This window comes from Theileria parva (genome assembly GCF_000165365.1).
Source record: "Theileria parva strain Muguga chromosome 4 map unlocalized ctg_529, whole genome shotgun sequence".
Classification (NCBI taxonomy): Eukaryota; Apicomplexa; class Aconoidasida; order Piroplasmida; family Theileriidae; genus Theileria; species Theileria parva.
Window position 1 is genome coordinate 1,725,548 of NW_876246.1, and position 19,305 is coordinate 1,744,852.

Genomic DNA, 19,305 nt, shown 5'->3' on the forward strand with positions numbered 1-19,305 from the left:
TATTCTCTATTTATACTTTATTTATAACTTAATTTACGACGGATTAGACCTCAATTAAGAGTTATACACCATTAGTATTGTTTATGCGCTGATTTGTTTATTTAAAACATTTTACACATTTTTGTAACAAATTTAATATTTAATAATGTATGTAATATTATTGTATAGATTTTGAAGATTTAATTGTGGATATATTTAAATGGTTCTAATTTAAAATATTTTAACTGAGAATAGGCTTTAATAGATTCCATGAAGGGGTCTGGAGCCTTTAATCTGTTTTTGCCTCAAGATTTGTTGGGAGATAACTCAAGAGACTATAATGATTGTTTGTTGCTTGGTTGGGAAGGGATTAAGGGCCAATTTTTCATTATTGATGCCTACACTCCTTCCGATGTGTGTTTAACCCTAATCATTCCCTAATTTTCCTATTTCTTAGATTTAACTAATTAAATAATTTAGAAATTAACTAAAATTTTGGATTCCGTCAAAAAAGACTCGAAACTTGAGAATGTTACATGGATGAAAAATGGTTTACAGTTGTTTGAAAATTTTAGACTTAATATTAGCAGAGATAAGGATAGAGTTTCCAGTTTATCCGTGTAAGTTTAAGATTTCTGAGTTTTCTTTTAGAACTGATAAATCAACTGGGAATAACGTTCAAAATGTGGTCGTGTTCGTTTACAAAAATTACTTTTTCGATCCAAAATGTTCTGGTTTATTTGAAAATCTAAAGCCTAACCCTGAGAAACTTAAAGGTAATTTTAAAATTTTTAAAAATTTTAGACTGTTCTGACCCTAACTGTGATATTGGTCCCTGTTTGTTGCTGGCCACTTCTATTAGGAATTACGTAAACACGATGCTTGATACCTACCTAATTGACCACGGTCGGCCCTGCGACTTGCGGTTTATTAACTCTTTTAATAGAAAGCCCAATTTTTTATCCAATTTGACCTTTATCGTTTACTTGATCCTTGTAAAGTTTACCTTTTGTTTGTCGTTTTTCACGCACCTTGTTTTAACCTTTTTGAATCGCATAGCTGGAAGGCTCTTCAAAGTTCTAAAATTTATCCCAAAATATTCGCAATTTTTCTCTCTACTCATAAATAGACTCACAACTCTATCTCAATGGCATATTTCATACAAGGAATTACTCAGTAAAACAAGTGACACTCTGCTATTATTTACTCTTAACTATATAGCACTATTTATATACTTAATGTTGTATATAATGGATTAGAAATGGGCGAGTATTTTGTGTTGAGGAATGAGCTGATGAACTTTGCGTTTTCTTTTTATTTTTCCCTTGCGGTAGGATTTGTGGAGTTTTTCCTGTACAAAAAACTGGTTTTTGAAAAGTTTAACCACTACAAAATACTTTGTAAGAGTCATTACGTAGAAAAATTGAAGTAAGTTAATCCAGAATTATTATCGTGTAGAGCACTTTTCTATTATTTAACGACTAAAATCTTCATATACATTAAGCTGAACAATGAAGTATCCGCTTCACTAGCGAAGTTTGTGGTTAATAAAGTGATCGTTTGGAGATATTTGGGAGAGAAACTAGAGCCCTTCAGGGAATTCCTACTCAAAGCGCTAGAGTATTCTGCACTTTTAGGTGTAGCAGCACAAGCTTCTGTTCTTTATGACCTGTTCTCATTTGAAACGCTTCATTTGTATTATCTTTACTACATAATGTTGTCAATCATGAGTTATTCCCAAAAATACCTTTACACCCTTTTACACCTCTTCAAGTAAGAAAATATATACAGATAAATAATTTGCAGGGGGAAGAAATGGAATACTCTCAAGTCAGTTCTGGACACAACCGAGTTCACCAAGGAGCAACTCTTCATAGGAGTCGTGTTCTTTGTCATATTCGCACTCAACTATCCAACCATCTGGATCTTTTACATCTCATCCGTCACACTCCTTGCACCAATTCTTCGTATTCTCATACTTAGTTATTATTTAATTCACCTATTAAATTATAGCTAATTACTATATTTGAAGGGTTAATTGAACTGTTTAGTGGTTAAGGTGTTCCTTCTTTCGATTGTTGAGTTGCTCTCTGGACTCCCGTACTACGTTCTGGCCTACAATGCCCTCCCAAATAAATATGCAGAAGGGATTTATTTCAAAAAAATAAACTGTAAGTTACACCCAAAATTTATTTCTTCAGTTTTTTTCCATGGGTTAAAACCTGTAGGCTTAAATGTTAGTACAATATTCAACACATTTACACAATTTTTTTCATCTGTTAATGGTTTATTAGGGGTTGTATCTTAGGGTCGTACCTACTAAGATATCGCTAGTGAAGTATACTGAGGATGTTAAGAGGAGGCTGTGGGAGAATCTTCAACTCATTTCTCCGCCTAACATTTTGAGGTTTCTTTCTTAGATTTAATTATTTTCACAGGAAGGTCATAAAATGCAATGATATTTTTTGTTAAAACACTCTTAATTTTTGTTTCACACTAATAAAGTTAATTTTTGTATTAATTTATTTTTGACTAGTTAGTGTGTGTTGGTGTTGTATGGATTTTAAGTTTTTGATTTATTAAATTAATTTTGTTTTAAATGCAGTTTTTGTACGCGGATGACTTACACTGTCATCTCAGACAGGGTGAACTTATGGAGAAGGTCGTCAAATACGTTCGAAAAGGTGGATGGTTCGTACTTAACACATAGTTTACCCTTAATTTACAATTATTTGTCTTTAATTTAGTATATTTTAATCTAAAATTTCTAAATTTTACTCTATTTTATATATTAAACCACAAATCATTACTTAATTATGGATAATTTGCCATTAGTTAATGTTAATTTTATTCTAAGTTACAATGTTGATATAGTAATAGAGTGCTTGTTATGCCGAATACTGTGCCTGAGATTACAAGCTGTTCTCAGGCTCTTGAGTATAGGAAAAAGTTACTGGAACTTGACCCGAATGTAGAGTACCTCATGACTCTTTATCTCACAGACGATTTATCTTCCGAAGATTTAAGGAATAACGCTAAAAAATGTCATGTGCAGGGGGTAACAACACCAAATAACAGAATGATTTAGGTCAAATGTTACCCTTCTGGAGTCACAACTAATTCTGATAGAGGTTTTAATGTTTCTAATAGAGATGTTAGTTTTGTTCTTATTAAACCCTTATAGAGTTTTGAGAAGTATTACCCGCTATTTTCTGAGATGGAGAAAATTGGTGTTTCACTTCACTTACACGGAGAATTACCTGGAGCTCCTCCGCTGACTGCTGAAAAGGAGTTTTTACCAATCGTTGAAAACGTAATTTGCACATTTTAATCTCCTAGGTTTGTAGGAAATTCTCCTCTTTAAAGGTTGTTTTGGAACATGTAACTTCGAAAGATTCTCTACAAGTTGTTAAAAGGATTCAAAATCTAGCAGCCACAATTACGCCTCACCACATGAGACTAACAGTTTTGGACGTTCTAAACACTGCTGAAAATGTAACATTACAAAACGTGACCAAACATTTGAGGGACCCTTATGCATACTGTAAACCCTTAGCTAAGTTTGAGGAGGATCGTCACGCTATTTTGGAAACCCTAAAATCAGGACATCCAAGATTCTTTCTAGGATCAGATTCAGCACCTCATACACAGTATAACACTATTCATACTATTATCTGTATAATGTTACTAAAATATGCTTAAATAAGGGTTATTTAATACAATTGACCCTTATTTTTCTTAGTAATACTTTTAATAATGTAAATGATCTGTTCTAGTGACAGTAAGAGATCAGTTAACCCTCCAGCTGGAATTTACACTCAACCATTTCTGCTGCAGGTATGAGGTAATTGAAAATTATGTTTAGTACCTTTCTGACACCTTTGACGATTTCGGTTTTTTGGATAAACTAGAAAACTTTTGCTGTAAAAACGGCCAGGAGTTTTTACAGCTACCCCCCAAAGGTATAACTAGTGGTTTAACTTTCTTCAGGACCAGAGTACTTTGAACTTGTAAAGCAACCCTTCAAAGTACCAGAAGAGGTTGAAGGAATAGTGCCATTCAGAGCAGGACAATATCTAAACTACTCGATTTTATCTCAAACCTAATATACTTTTACTATATTTACTATCCTACAGTACTATAACTAATATACCATACAATACTGTATACCACTACCACTATACACATACGTGTGTTACATGTATATTATGTATGTATAAGTATAAACATATATTAATGGCGTGTGTTAGACGTGATTGGTGAGTTTTAAACCCATTGTGGAAAATGGCGAGTCGTCTGAAAACTCCTCATAATGATTTTTGTGCCCAGCAGGGTCCTTCAGAGACGTAATGTACTCGTAAAAAGCAAACACTGAAGTGTCATCAGAGAACTTTTCCTTGTAATAGAAGTTTGAAGCTATGTATGACGCGAATAAGGCTCTCAAATATATCTGAGGTAATCGTTCCACTATTTTCTCCACAGTTACCAACTCCAACAATGAAGCAGGAACACATCTACTTAACACTGTGTGAACTAGCTCCTTATCATTAAACAGTGTGTTTGATGATTTAATCCTCGATTTCAAGGCGTTGATCTTATCTGATAGAACATCTGTCAGGTCACACCTTGGAATACCAGTCCTTAAGCCCTCTGACCATAGTGCTTCAAACTCCAGAGTGGCATTCTTCCTTATTATTTCCATAATGTCATTTACGTACTTTTTTCTAAACTCAGGCACATTTCCATCCCGCTCAACTGCCACTCTTTCATAAGTCTCATCATCCAACACCAACGAAAGTAGTACTTCATAGCTACTGCTCGTAACGCCACCTTTATTCGTTGAGGCGTCTTTAAACAGGATTACACCCTTTGACTCCAGGAACCTTCTGGCATTCTGTGTGATGTAGACGTTACTTCCTTCAACAATGAACTTGAAGCGACATTTACCCTTTTCGTCAAACAGACGGTTAACGTTAAAGGGAGTGATTGAACTAGGTCTACCACCACATGGACAAAACAAGTCAGCCTTGGCATAGCTACTCAAATGAAACTCGTCCCTAAACTTGTACCCGTTTTTGACCACAAACCCGTCAGGCAAAACCACATTCATTGCTTCTTCAGGCACCATAAATCCCTTACTAGACAATAACCTCTTATCATATCCCATAGAGCATGTTTTTAACCTAGCACCCAATAATTCCTCATCGCCCTCCAGTGAACTAGACCTCTGGAGACTTGAGTTACTATGGTTTAAAGTAACGTTATTGGGGTTATCAGTTGCGGAAAGGTGAGTTGTATCACGTAGAAAAGCCAGTCTTCTGAGCTCATTGAGATCAAGACCATTTGGATCATGGAGCACGCCACTTTTATCCAAAACTGTTAGGGTCTTAGTATTGGACACTTTAATTGCATTACTTCCCAAATCACCGTCAGGCCCGCCAGTTAGAAACCTAGTTACTTCCTCTTCTTTTAACCCGTACTTATTAAGTATTCCAGTCACATAGGCTTCAATTGACGTTGTCGTCATTCCGTAGATATCGTGTGGAATTCCCCCCAGTTGAGGTGCTTTCCCTGTCGTGAAACTCCTCCAATACTTAAGTCCCTTAAACTTTGCATACTGGGATGCCCAGTCCATTAAACCTCCAGTGCCCGTAAACTCATCTGGACCCAAAAAGTATATGTCATCCTTTCCCAACAAGTCTACTATGTGCTTATTTGGCAATATTAAGTCCAGTATCCCATCAATGTAACACATAAAACTCGTTCGGGTGTACAAATCCGCCTTATATTTAGTGCTTGTTTTCTCCAGCAATATAACGCCCTTGCTGCCGCCTTCAGGTATGTCCTTATTCTTCAAACTCTGGGTGAAACTCAGATTATATGCCTCATCAAAAATCTGCAACTTATTCCTCGTATAAGCTTCCTCTGAGAACGACTGCACTACACGAACGCCGCCACGTGAAATCTCTGAAAATCGAATATGAAATCCCATGAAGTGAGGCCCAATTATAAGTGCAATCCCGTAAGGCACCTTCGGGTAATCTAATTTTGACAGGAATCCGCAATTGAATCTGAACGAAAGCGATATCTTATTCGGAACAAAGAAGTTTGTACGTAGTGTGTGATTATTGAACTTTATGAAATACAGCAGTATATCGATTTCTTCTAAATTTTCTAGCTGTTTGATTGTTCTTATAATTTTCTTTGCTAAGCTTTCAGCTTCTAAAACACTCTTGCCACGCATGGGAACTGTCGAATAACTGTACTCTGTGCTGCTGTCAAAATCACGGTCACTCTCAATTACATTTTCTGGTGAACCATTTTCCGGTGAGCTGCTCTCCACTGAATTATCGTTTACTAAGTTAGGCTTTACAGAGTTATCCATGCCACTACTGCCTTTTGATAGTTTACCAGTGAGAACAGGATTTTCCATACCTTTTACATTTTCTGCAGAATTCATTAGTAAATTATTAAACTATTAGTGTATTATCAGTAAATTATTAATAAATTATTGGTATATAGTATATTATAACTAGAATAATAGTAAACTAGAGTTAAAAGTGTAATACCATCTTGTGATTGTAATTTGGGATTATGTAGTATCTCAAAATGTTTATATAACATTTTAACAATTTCCGGGTTATTTGAAATTGCGGTATAAATCTGAAGTGGCGTGTATGGTTGAATCTTTAGTTTCGATTTAATTTCGTGCAATTCAGACTGTGAAACTTGATTATTCTTGGCCATGTTATCAACTGTTGAAACATATGGACCAACACTTCCACTAAAGTGCTGAATAAAAGTTGATACACAGTAACTGTAAGTTGACTCGTAGAAACTTAAAACTCTATCCACATTCAAAATTGATATTTTAGAACTTGGAACAATGCTAGATAACACTATTGAGTCTATTAAGCTACTCATCCTCTCCTTTATTGGTAAATCAATTTTCGATTGATTAGGTGGCAAACAAGTTAGAAAACTGGTAAATATACAAACTTTGTTGGAAAGGGGATCGAGATACTTTGATTTAGAGTAGAGATCGTGAAAGGTAATTGCGTCTGAGATTCTAGAGTATAAATCCCTGTGCACATGCCCACGTTTGAAGGCAATATCAAGCCTGAAAACGTTGTCATTTCTTGGCTCATAATTAATTGCCAATCCTAACCCAGTCTTCGATTCAACTAATTTTTTATTCAAATTATGAAAAATCTGTTCAGTGATGGTATTTTTCTTATTTAAATAAAATTCTCGGTCAAGCAAATTTGCAAGTTCAGTTTCTCCGGGGTCGGGGTTATTTACCGTAAATTTCGGCTTTTGTAAAAAGTAAGTTTTGAGTCTATCAAAGATATGCTCAGTTTCCTTAAACACTGAGCCTGATGAACGAAAACACTGCATACGCCAGCAAGTCTTCCTGTCATCGTCAAGGTTAAAGTACTTTCCCTCAACACGCTGCTCAACTAGATAATTCTCTGAAGACTTTCTATTTACCGATGAAGTTCTCGCAATTATAAACGCTGAGTCCTCAGTAATCTGTTCAATGGTGGGGAAAAAGTTTGAGCCAGAGTTTTCGTGCAAAACCTTCGCCGACATCACTGAGATTACGTTATTGGCAATCAACGCAGTGGGAGATGAGCTAAAGTAGTACTCGTTAAGCCCCAATTCATTGTAATAGTCGTGCATAATCTCGATGATCTTGTCATCCGAAAATGTTTTCATCGAACGGATCAGCTCCGAAACCTCCGAAAACTGAACGCAGTAACGGTCACTCAACAACTGATTACATTGCTCATCATGTACATCAGATAAACCGTCATTTATAGCAAAACGATCCGAATACGCCGATACGTCCTCCATAAGTGTACCTAAACCTAATTTAAGATAAATTATATATAAATTAAAGATAAACAAACAGTGAGTTAGAATAGATTTTGTTTAGTGTTAAAGGATTTGTGGATAAAAGTGACAAATTCCTCAGATATAATCGAAATAAATTAGATTATAACTCTGATAAAGATTTATCTGGTAAATTGAAAAGATAGAATATACAACAAGTTATAAGTTGGTGATATCACCAAAGGAGAAGTTAGTAGATGAAATTAGAAGTATCATTTTAAGAAATTTAACGAAAAAGTTGATGTGTAGAATTTTCTAGTGTAAATTTACAATTATTTAAACAAAAGAAATAATAAAGAGAAATCAGAATCACAGCCCCCATGATAAGGTGAAAAAACAGTAAATTTAGATAATTCCCACATTTTAATTTTATTTTCCCTCGAAAAAATAATTATTCTTTCCAACTTTCAACTTTGAACTATTAGTCCTTCTTTCCAGTTCAATCTAATTTAGGATTATTTATTCATAAAATAGCCGTCAATATTTTATTATTAATTACCTTATTTTACAAATAATTTTTTATAATAATTATTTTTGTACTTATTTTTCTATATTTTCCCTTAATCTGCCTTAATTCAGCTTCATTTCCCCTCTTAATACGGAGAGTCAATAATTTACATGTGTTTTATACACTTTTATCTTAAATATCTTTAGCAATTCAGAAGAATTTTCAGTTTTTGAGAGGAATCTGAAATTTTAATATTTTAGATTTTTTTTTAACAAATGTGTAGGTGACCACATATTAATATAGGAATGTATTTAATGTTTGTATTTTATAATATTAATACTATGTCAATTTTGTAATATTATTGTGATATTAATTTTTGTACCATATTTTTAACAATTTTAACACCTTATGTGTTGATTAAAACTCAATATTTTAAAATGTTAGACTGAGTTTGAGTGAGAATGTATAGTTTAGAGGAGTATGTGTTGAATTCTCCCCTTCCTTGCGTCAATTTTGTCGTTTCTGACAATGACCAGATGAAAATTTACACATTACTCTCTACTTTTAATAAGAACAAAGGCTCTGGAAAATCTGAGCGCTTCAATCTCAGAGTTCTTGACAGATCTGACATTAACCGACCTGTTTCAAAGAAGTTAAACTGGTTCCAAAGAATCTCCAAGGAGCCAACTTGCGTAGTATATTGTACTGATTGGCAAAATTATAAGGTAGAGTCTAGTAAGAACCTGAATCCGGACTCATTTTCTGACCCAAATTTGGTGGATATATTGTCAGGAACAGTTGGGATTCCCTCGAATTTTGGCCGGGAAAGGAGGAGCAGCGGGAAGAGCTTTGATCCAGAATCATTCCTGGACCAAAATGTGTACAGAGTAACTAGTAAACAGCTGGAGAAGTTAATAAGGGATGATATTGACCATTTTTTAGTTCCAATGAGGAAGGTTAATGCAACTAAAACAATCCCTCACAAGTTTTTATTCCTGGTAAACTTGAACAAGAGTGTTAAAAATCCCAACAAAGTGATTGGGAGTTTGAAGAGTTTGGACCCTGCCGAAGTTTGTGCGGTTTGTGTTTCCTGTGGTCCCACAGATATTAACACTAAGCTGGAGAAACTTGAGCAAATGATATACGAAACCTCAATCTCATACTATGAGAAGAAGATTAAGAAGTTAGGCAAAACTATGGCAAATTTAAAGGCACAAATTACAGGAAATTTAACTGAGGTTACGGAGCTCTACTTCACCCTTTTAAACTTTAAAATCGCATACTTTTCAGAACTTATCTCAAACCGTAAAGACGCACATGCTAAGTATTCAGCGTGTTGGTCAAATTTAAAACAGATGGATTCAAGTATTTCAGTGATTGATAAAACTAGCCTTTCATTCCATGTTTGCATCAGAATATTGGATTACCTGTTTTACTCAGGTGATTTGCTAGAGTATCACAATGTATACAAAGAGTTCGAGCTTTTCATTAATCGCCTAATTTATGATAAGTTTAGAGGTTTGTATTATAATTTGTTGTATTTAATGAATTATTTTATTGGTTTTAAACTGGAGACTGTGTCATTAAATGACAAGAACTCCAAACAATTTCTGTTAAACTCTTCAAACTATTACAAATGGGCATTGCACTTTCTTATACTCTTACGTACAGAAATCAACAAGTTTAACTCTGAAAATGTGGATAATAATGTAATGGCATACCATGTTGCAGGGAATTTTAATAGTATATTCTATTACGAGGATCAAGACTATGTAGATCAGTATGATAAGGAGGGTGGAAAAAATGAGTTAACTGAGGAGGAGCTGAAGCTTTTGGATGACCAGTTTGAGTCTGAGACTGTTAGACTTGTGATGAAGGTGTTTGGGATTTACAAAGGATTCAACTATCCAAGCCACTTGTTGTATATTTATGACACCTTGGGCGATTCATTCTTTCTCCACGGAAATTATAAGGAATCATTTAACATATATCTCAGCATCATAAGACATATTGTTTACAAAATTAACTTTAACGAAACATATTCCTCAGTTGTTAATAAGTACTCAAATTTTATACCTGTTGATCCTGATGTGAGCAGTGAGTTGGAAAGTAATTGGGATAAAATAACCGATAGTGTTATTAGTTTAGAGAATACTAACAAAGATAACTCTGTAGCGAACAATAAATCGGCTGGAGTGTATGAGATTGACTATGTGGAGGTGATTAACATGTTTATGTATAGTGAATTATCCCACGAAGGTTTGTTCCCAGTTCTATTCCATAAGGTTTTATCGAAGCTTATTTTGTCATTGGTTAATATACTAGAGATTGGCAAATTCCCTGAAATTCTACTCAAATTGTCAAATCTTTCAGTCCCAAAATATAATCCTAAAAATCAACTCAACTCAGGCTCAGCATATATGGCAGTTTATAAATTAGTATTAATCAAGTCTTTGATTACATTCATATCGATTTCCACCGAAGAACATGATCTAATTGATTATCTAAACGACACTATTAATTTATTTTCCGCCCGTAAATCTGATCAACCCAATCAATTAGTTGATTTAGATGATGAAAATGAATTAGAGATTGATATGATGGAATCCTATGTACTATTGAGTAAGAATGTGATCAGTCAGTACGCTTATAAATTTGAATCTGAGAGAATAGAAGTGTTGATTAGTTTTGAGACAGACGTTGATTTGGATTTACAGTTTTATGAGGGATTTTTGGACACTTCAGAAGGCATTTTGCGTTTTTACCACGACAAATCGGAGTACTTACCTGAGGCGTTTGTAGTTTACTGTAATAACGTTGGTAATGAAAGACGTGAAATGGTACAACTCCCCAACAACACTCGGATAATATTGATAATAAGTTTGCCGTTTTACACTCTGAAGAGGCTTAGAATTAATGGAGTGGTTCTTAAATCTTTATACTTAAAGTTGTTAGTAAATGCAGTCATTCTCACGAATAAGTACTTCACAAATGAGTTTACGAGTGTAAGCGTGTTTAGAGATTTGGATAGAAAAGTCAGGATTGGTAATTATTCTAGTAGATTAATCACTGGCGAGAGGCCATCCCGATATTTGTCACATGATGGAGATGGTGAGCGTATTCTTAACATGATTTACCTATCATGTAATAATTACGTCTCAGACGTTGTTGACAAGGAACTTAGTGCTATGGATAAGGCGAAGGAACTCAAGATCATGAACCTGAACATGAAGATGAAGATTTTTGTGAAAAATATGGTCAAAAAGTTTATGTCACCCATCACAATCGTATTACTATTTAATCATAAGTTCAGACAATTATACACCCAATACTCATATCAACTACATGTAATCCAACCATACTATTTACCATATATAATATACTATTTACTAAATAGATAACATTAACCATATATCGATAGTGTTACCTATATAGTGTTAAAAAGATGTATAGGTTAATGATTGTGAGTTTTATGTATTTGGCGAGACTGACGCGGGGTATGTAATTAGTAAGACGAATATTGTGGATTTTGACCTTGAGGATAGTTTGATGGATTTAGATTACGAAAACTTGGAAATTAAACTTGATAGCTCAAAATCACACCCTAAGGATATTCTTTATCACTTAACCAATGATAAAGATTGTGTAACCCGTCCGCAACAATTTGATGAAGAGGTTTTAAACTACATTAACATTTATAGTAGTAATTATGACGTTTACATCATCTACGGCTTAATTAACATTAATAACATCGAAACACAAAATGTTAAACTTGAACTCTTTATTAATGATAAAAATCATAATACTCAAAACATTACTAGTGGTAATAGTGTCAGTAATGTGGATAATAATAATACTAAGGACAATACTAATAGTGTTTTGGAGAGTTTGGATGATAAATTATTGTCATTGTATGTTAGGAAACTTGATGTTGATTTGAGGGATTTAGTTAATGTTAATGTTAACTACAAGTATTACAATAACTCAAACATGATGTTGTATATTGATCTAGTTAACAACTCTGAAATTGTTTATGAACTTGTAAACGTTAACATACTGTACAATAATCACGTTTTAATCTCAAATACAGAAGGTGCCTATTCTTACACCATAGTATTAGTTATTGTAGTTAAAACTACTCAGTTAATGTGCTGAATGATAATTTAGGAAAGTTGTATGGGTATAAGAATAGGATTGAGTCTGACCAGAGTGTGAACTTGATATATATAATAAAGAATTACCAAAACTATCAAAGCCTTGGAGATAACACAGTCCAGGTACAAATTACCAATTACGTAAGACAGGAGCTGAAATACCCTTTTAACTGTATGGAACAGTTCTTAAAGCATACCATAAATGTAAGTTATTTCGTCAAGTAAATCCGTTGTAGAAATTTGTAAAAGTTGAGAAACTCAACAATAAAATCCAACTACTACTCAAGCATAGGAACATAGTCCACTTGGGAGAACCCTTCGAACTACATGCTGAAATTATCAATAACACCAACAACACAATTGTAACGCATCACATATAAAATTAATACTATATAGTTAATAGTTATACAATTAACAATAGCATAATAGTGTGTAACAATAGTATAATAGTGTGTAACAGGAGTATGTGGTATTTTTGGACGAGTGTGAGGATAGAGTGTACATAATTTCAGGACCGTTAAGTTTAAACTTGGTGGCTCTTCCGAGATCTTCGGATACCCTGAGTTGGAGAATTGTTGCTACAAAGTGAGTTTTATTGATGTACAATAAATTTGTTCAGGTGTGAGCCATTTAAGTTACCAATTGTAAGAGTTTCAAATAAGCTTGATTCTGGACCTACACGTGAAGTAAAATCAGAGCCTTGCCAAATCTACGTGGTGCCCCGAGGAACACCTGCCCTGTAAAATATTGATACAACCCTTAATTTCACTTTTTTACAATTTATTTTTCTAACATTATAAAAATATTTTTAGAGTAAATTCACCAGGAATCCAGGGAATTTCGTGACGGAATCTGGTGGAAGGCTGAGCCGGGAACTCACAGGTAGAAAAGGTGCCAAAAGGAGTTAATGTGTAAACTCAATCTGGCATCCTCAGAGTCACTTTAAAATATCCTTAAATCCTAGAAGGTTACTAATTCTTTAAATGCCCTGCAATCATTGGAATCCTTAAATTGTGTGCACCAACTTACATGATCAGATGCCTGGAAAGTGCATCAAACGCTTTTTAGTTTACGACTCTACAATCTCTTTGTTTGACCTAATTTTTATTATAAATTCTACTTTTGACCTGTTTTTATCATAATCTCTACGTTTAAGCTCTGTTTATCACAGCCTCTCCATTTAACTGATTTTTATCTTAAATTTCCTGTTTATTAATCTAATTTGGCGTTAACTTTGTAATTTAAATATTATTAAGTGTAAAATAATGATTAACCAATTGTAAAATTAACATACAAATTGGCCCTTGAAATAGGTAATTTGTAACGTATCTCATCTCATTCCTTTATTAAATCACCGAAAATTATACTTAAAATTAATTTAAATAGTTTAAGTAACTTTAAACATGAGTAAATTATTGTAAATTTGATATAAATTAACAACTAGAAGATTCCCAGATAAGGTGTAATTAATGTGTAGGTTGAGGGTAAGATGATAAATAACATTGGAAAATTGTAAAAATAGTATTTAATTTATAATTATCGTACGTGTATAATTTGGAAGGATGGTGTTTTTTTCGAAGAAGCACGGGATTTATAGTTCGAAGCTGACGCTTCATGTGTACAGCATAGCTCTACAATGCATGATGGGCGTTAGGATGATTTTGTGTTCCCCGAACTTAGGAGACTTGAGTTTGGTCTTTAAAGTGAGATCACTTCAAGACGTTTATGAGTTGGGATTTGACCTTTTACAATATGGTGGAATTGCCCATATCGGATTAGCACTACTGACACTGGGCGGTGTCTTCCTAACCTATTTCTTTGTGAGCCTTTTCAGGATTCCAATGATTGTGGTTTCAATGATTCAAGGCTCATTTTGCAGTACCACGGCCTTAGTCTGCGTGTACTTCTTGCAAAAGGGCTATTCTAATGTTAATAAATTAGTTGACTACTTGGCAACTACTGGCAGTTATTTGGGATTTGACCTCAAGAAAACGGACATGCTTGTGGATAAACGACCAGAACTGTTTTTCATTGGAGTTCTAGCCACAATGGCCTCATCAATGTATTCTCGTGCGCAGTGTATAAGTGGCGACGATTCCTGCCCCGAAACTATGATCAACGCACCCAGTCTTACAATTGGTCTTGCAATTTCATTTGCCCTCATTGCCCCTTGTAGAGACTACAGGATTGTGATTTTAGGTGTAATTTGGCTCTTGGCTTGCATCGTAGGTGAAGTTATCACAACCATAGGGAGCTTCAAGATTCTCAAATTCGTTAACTACACATTAATCATTGTTCACTTTTCGATGTTCGTGTTTTCACTGGTAACAATCATACATTGTGTCCGAATTTACACTCACGGGAGACTGGATTACTCTTCGTACATCTCACTTGTTAGGGGTGAAATAAATAATTATGTTGGAGACTACGTTAATGAGCACTCTGAGGCCTTGAAAAGTTACGTTAATTACGATACTGTTAAGGGTTATTTCCATAATCTAACAACTCAACATACTGATGAACAAATCAACCTTTATATGGGAAATGGGAATTTCTTGCTCGTGGTCATCCTCTTATGTACTGTTAACACTGTTTTTACTTTAATTGCAACTCTGTACATGTTGTTCAAGTTCTTTGACATTTTCAGCGACGGAAAAGAAAAGGACAAGTCCAAGAAAACATCAAAGAAAACGCCCAGGGATGATAGGAGCTTCTGTGTCGTTATTGACCAAGGATGATTTTACACCTCTTTTTTAATTTAGTATTATTTTAAGTATAAAGTATAGAATATTCTGCAAAGTGTGTTAGTGTTGATTTTTTGAAAAGAATTGTTTGTATTCTTAATGATTTATTTGAATTTTTTATAATCTTATCATTTGTCTTTTAAAAAATTTGTAATATTTATATTATTTATATTAATATTTTATAATTAATATTTAAAATAATGAAATTAAAATATTATAGTTTATGGTACTGTTGCTGATAGTGTTGTGTAAGTGGTGTAGTGATTAGTATAAAAAATGAGTGAAACATTGGGATCTGACAGTGTTTTCAGCTTCGGAAAGCATAAAGGGCGGACTTTCATGTACGTCTATAACAACGATGTGGGCTATGTGAACTGGATTCGGTCGCTGCCTGATCCCTCTGGAAAATTACTTGAATTTCTGAATTTTACAAAACAATATGAAATGTGCAAAAGTCCGGAAAATACTCCTAAAGATTCCACGCAAATTCAACAAGAATCAACCAAATGTGTTTCAACCAACTATCTTTCAGGTCTTTTATCGCCAAATATTGGAACTGTGACTTTGGAATCCTCTTTTTCCTCTAGAAAACAAGATATTACACCTCTTAAATCTTATAATACTACCAATAATAATACTGTTAACAAGCTTGTTGCTAATAATAATGTGAATAATTTGACTACTAAGTTGAGTGATGATAAGAACAGTTTGAATGATAAGTCAAGTGATATTTTGGATGAAATAAGATTAGATGAGATAAGTAAGAAGAGAAAAATAATGGAAAATCCTACACCGAATGATGTTACATTTAGTAGAGATAAGGACTTTGAGTCTGAAAAGTCCTTGCTATCACCCTCACTCAAATATATGCTTGACATTCTGACAGCAGAACAAAAGAAAACCATTGACAGTAATACCGATGGTGATGATAATATTAACACAGATAACGGTATTGAGATTGACGGATTGCTGGCTTTGGTTTTGTATTCTGAGGATGAGTTCTATTTATCCTATAGTAGAAACAAGAGCCAATTTGGCTTTTGGTCTTGTTACATTCCAAATGAAGTAAGTGAAATAATATCTAAAATGGGTTTAACATCGAATGTGCGTAATCTAGGGAAGGAAAGATGTATTACGTATAAAGCCTCTGATTATAATACTGTTTTAAAAGGTTTACGCTCTGCACTGAAGGATAAAAATGCAGTTGAACCTATTCCGAACTTTGTGCTAAGGGTATTCCCCAGTTTTATACCATTTTCCCGTGATTTTAACCTTGAAGAGAAGACTAGGCAGATACTGTCCGGACGGCAGGATGACTACACTAGGGAGAATATGGTGAATTTGAGCAAGTTGATTGGTGACGAGTTATGGAGTCAGTTAATGCCTTTTCAACGCCAGGGTGTATACTTTGGGCTTGCCAAGAACGGCAGAGTCTTGATTGGTGACGAGATGGGTCTGGGTAAAACCCTTCAAGCACTTGCTATTGCAGCCTTTTATAACAATGATTGGCCGCTTCTAATCATATGCCCCTCTTCACTCAGATTCCAGTGGATGGATCAATGCCTCACATGGCTGCCGCACCTCGTGGATGAGTACCAAATTCTCATGGTTATGTCTTCCAAGCCCTTTACAACTACCGAGAGTAAGCGTAAAAAGAGCAAAAATCTGTTTGATTTTGATGATTTCGATACTTACTATGCCTACAATAATAGTAATACTACTGTAAAAACTAAAACTAAGAGTAAGGGCATGGATCTTGAATTGTTGGACATGTATAAAGTAGTAATAATATCATATGACCTGATGGTGAGAATAAAGGAGTTGAAGGAGTTTAAGGTCGTGATATGTGACGAATCGCATTACTTGAAGAATAAGGCTTCTCAGAGGTCAAAGAGGGTTGTTCCAGTGTTGAAATCCGCAAAACGTGTTATTTTACTCAGTGGAACACCAGCTTTAAACTTTCCTAGTGAACTTTTTGAACAGATCTCGTCTATAATTCCGGGGTTTTCTAGCAGTCACCTGTTCATTGACAGATACTGCAAGAAGAGGACAAACTGGTTCACCAAACGCATTGAATACGTTGATTCAAAACATACCAACGAATTACACTTGTTTTTAATCAGCACCGTGATGATAAGAAGACTTAAGAATGATGTGTTAACTCAGCTACCGCCTAAAATTAGGTCCAAAATACCCATTGAAATTCCTGAAAAACTTGTTAAAACTACTAAAGTCATGCTTGAAAAGTTCTCCTCTCTTAAAAGTAACGCACTTTTTAATAATTTAGATAGTGATAGTGGCTCAACTCCGGACTCTGAACTTGGTAGTAAACGTCCAAAGATAAAGATAGGCCCTGGTAAAGATAGGATAGAGAATTACTACAATGTGGTCATGGAGCATTTGAATAGTTTTGGTGATGGCGATGAGATGGGCTATAAAGAAGGCGATGTTAAGAGGGCTCACATGTCACTGATGGCAAAGCTGTTTCAACTTACAGGTGAGAGTAAAACTAAGGGAGTGTGTAAGTATATTGAAGAAATACTGGAAAATCAAAACAAGTTTATTATATTCGCACATCACATGTTCATGATGGATGCCATTGAAGATACTTTAAGGAGCAAGAAAGTTGGATATATTCGCATTGATGGCTCTACTAAAATGAACGATCGTGCCAAACTTGTAAACCTCTTTCAAAATACGAGTATCTCTACTACTCAATTATATTATTATTAGTACTAATACAGCATTATTTATTTTTAGTATATTTTTGAATATAATAATTTAGATGAATCAACGAAACACGAAGGTAAGGTGGATAAAGTGGAAGATGAAGATTCTCCGGACTACACTGTCAGAGTGGCTTTGTTAAGTCTGACTAGTTGTGGAGTTGGTTTGAATTTGACGAGTTCATCAACTGTCATATTCGCCGAGCTTTACTGGGTTCCAGGTGTTCTTTTGCAGGCTGAGGACCGGGTTCATAGGATCGGTACAAAATTCAACAAGATCAACATAAACTACTTGATAGCTCAAAACTCTGTTGAAGAAGTTATGTGGAAAGTCATTAACAAAAAGTATAAAACTGTAACCTCTACATTGGACGGTGAAACTGGAACACTGTCTCTGCTCACCAATAACAAGAAGAAAAACTATGAACAAACTACTCTGGATCTACAACCTAAGAAATAAACTCTGCGTATCTTATATAATGTAACATTTTACTGTTTATTATGTTTATAGCTAACATATACATCCAACTTTATACATATATGTAGATAATATAGAATATTGTATTGATTATTGGAAGTGCTAGTGTTGCTACTGGTTAGAGTCCATTGAGCTTTTGGAAGGAGTTGAGTCATTTATACGTACTCTTTTATCCTTTTTAGGACTTCTCTTATCAGACTCAATTCTTCTCTTTGTAGACACAGGACCCTCAATGCCATCAACGTCAACTTGATTCTCCTCTAAATCCAACCACTCCATAGGATAATTAGGAAAATAAAGGTACATTCTATTTATTTCTAGGTCAAACTGAATTTCTTTTGGACATTCCTCTGAGTCTTCAAGGGACCAATACAACTTGCCGTTAAACCAGAGCTTACTACAATCAAATCCAAATATAATTCTGAGAATTAATTTTTTCAGCTCTACTTCACACTGTAAGTAACTGTAAACTCTGTTATCAATGTCTTGGAATAGTAGTTTTGCAATGTCATGTCTGAGATGATTAATAACTTCCCAGTCCTCTAATACACTGTTTTTTCTGATCACAACCGGTTTGACATCCTTTAAAATGGCAATATATTGAGGATATTTCGATTTTTCCATTTTCACACAATAATTTTTAGAATAACGTTTCTGATTCTGCTCTCTATGATTAGGACACACCGTTACAGCTAGCGATTTTACTTCAAACCTTACAATACGAAACTTTATTAAATCGTTAAACTTTAGTAAATTGAACATTTTTAAACATTAAATTATTTTTAATTGCGATTCAAATATTTTAATTACTCCTAGGTCTGATTCATTTGCGTATATTTTACACATTTAGTGGAAAATAACCCATAAAAAATGCAGTTTT

At 34.3% G+C, this 19,305-nt stretch overlaps 7 protein-coding genes across 7 annotated transcripts; 5 read left to right on the forward strand and 2 right to left on the reverse strand.

Moving 5' to 3' along the window:
- Positions 1-42: 42 nt before the first annotated feature.
- On the forward strand, positions 43-2,399 carry Pigq (N-acetylglucosaminyl transferase component (Gpi1) family protein; the record flags this gene model as incomplete). The annotated part of the gene is made up of 9 exons (XM_759425.2): positions 43-393; positions 460-599; positions 631-755; positions 784-1,164; positions 1,239-1,407; positions 1,438-1,752; positions 1,786-1,946; positions 2,031-2,215; positions 2,274-2,399. The coding sequence occupies exons 1-9, from the start codon at positions 250-252 to the stop codon at positions 2,397-2,399; spliced, it is 1,746 nt and encodes a 581-aa protein (XP_764518.1). The 5' UTR covers positions 43-249.
- A 179-nt stretch (positions 2,400-2,578) lies between these two features.
- On the forward strand, positions 2,579-4,085 carry ura2 (dihydroorotase homodimeric type; the record flags this gene model as incomplete). The annotated part of the gene is made up of 8 exons (XM_061306101.1): positions 2,579-2,670; positions 2,854-3,037; positions 3,068-3,133; positions 3,164-3,292; positions 3,319-3,629; positions 3,756-3,816; positions 3,845-3,941; positions 3,970-4,085. The coding sequence occupies 8 exons, from the start codon at positions 2,579-2,581 to the stop codon at positions 4,083-4,085; spliced, it is 1,056 nt and encodes a 351-aa protein (XP_061161259.1).
- Positions 4,086-4,196: 111 nt separating this feature from the next.
- gdh2 (Glutamate/Leucine/Phenylalanine/Valine dehydrogenase family protein) lies at positions 4,197-8,152 on the reverse strand. Its single transcript, XM_061306102.1, has 3 exons — positions 7,893-8,152; positions 6,549-7,844; positions 4,197-6,426 (listed from the first exon to the last, which is right to left on the reverse strand). Exons 2-3 carry the CDS (start codon positions 7,834-7,836, stop codon positions 4,226-4,228), a joined length of 3,489 nt encoding a protein of 1,162 aa, XP_061161260.1. The 5' UTR covers positions 7,837-7,844; positions 7,893-8,152; the 3' UTR covers positions 4,197-4,225.
- Positions 8,153-8,784: 632 nt separating this feature from the next.
- TpMuguga_04g00884 (putative trafficking through Golgi family protein) lies at positions 8,785-13,970 on the forward strand (the record flags this gene model as incomplete). Its single annotated transcript, XM_061306103.1, has 8 exons — positions 8,785-11,670; positions 11,777-12,416; positions 12,491-12,681; positions 12,714-12,839; positions 12,938-13,062; positions 13,097-13,216; positions 13,290-13,790; positions 13,955-13,970. The coding sequence occupies 7 exons, from the start codon at positions 8,785-8,787 to the stop codon at positions 13,321-13,323; spliced, it is 4,122 nt and encodes a 1,373-aa protein (XP_061161261.1). The 3' UTR covers positions 13,324-13,790; positions 13,955-13,970.
- Positions 13,971-14,039: 69 nt separating this feature from the next.
- TpMuguga_04g00885 (putative integral membrane protein) lies at positions 14,040-15,215 on the forward strand (the record flags this gene model as incomplete). The annotated part of the gene is made up of 1 exon (XM_759429.1): positions 14,040-15,215. One exon carries the CDS (start codon positions 14,040-14,042, stop codon positions 15,213-15,215), a length of 1,176 nt encoding a protein of 391 aa, XP_764522.1.
- Positions 15,216-15,497: 282 nt separating this feature from the next.
- On the forward strand, positions 15,498-18,407 carry ZRANB3 (SNF2 family protein; the record flags this gene model as incomplete). The annotated part of the gene is made up of 2 exons (XM_759430.1): positions 15,498-17,922; positions 18,007-18,407. 2 exons carry the CDS (start codon positions 15,498-15,500, stop codon positions 18,405-18,407), a joined length of 2,826 nt encoding a protein of 941 aa, XP_764523.1.
- Positions 18,408-18,536: 129 nt separating this feature from the next.
- On the reverse strand, positions 18,537-19,187 carry TpMuguga_04g00887 (uncharacterized protein; the record flags this gene model as incomplete). Its single annotated transcript, XM_759431.1, has 1 exon — positions 18,537-19,187. The coding sequence occupies one exon, from the start codon at positions 19,185-19,187 to the stop codon at positions 18,537-18,539; it is 651 nt and encodes a 216-aa protein (XP_764524.1).
- Between the last annotated feature and the right edge of the window lie 118 nt (positions 19,188-19,305).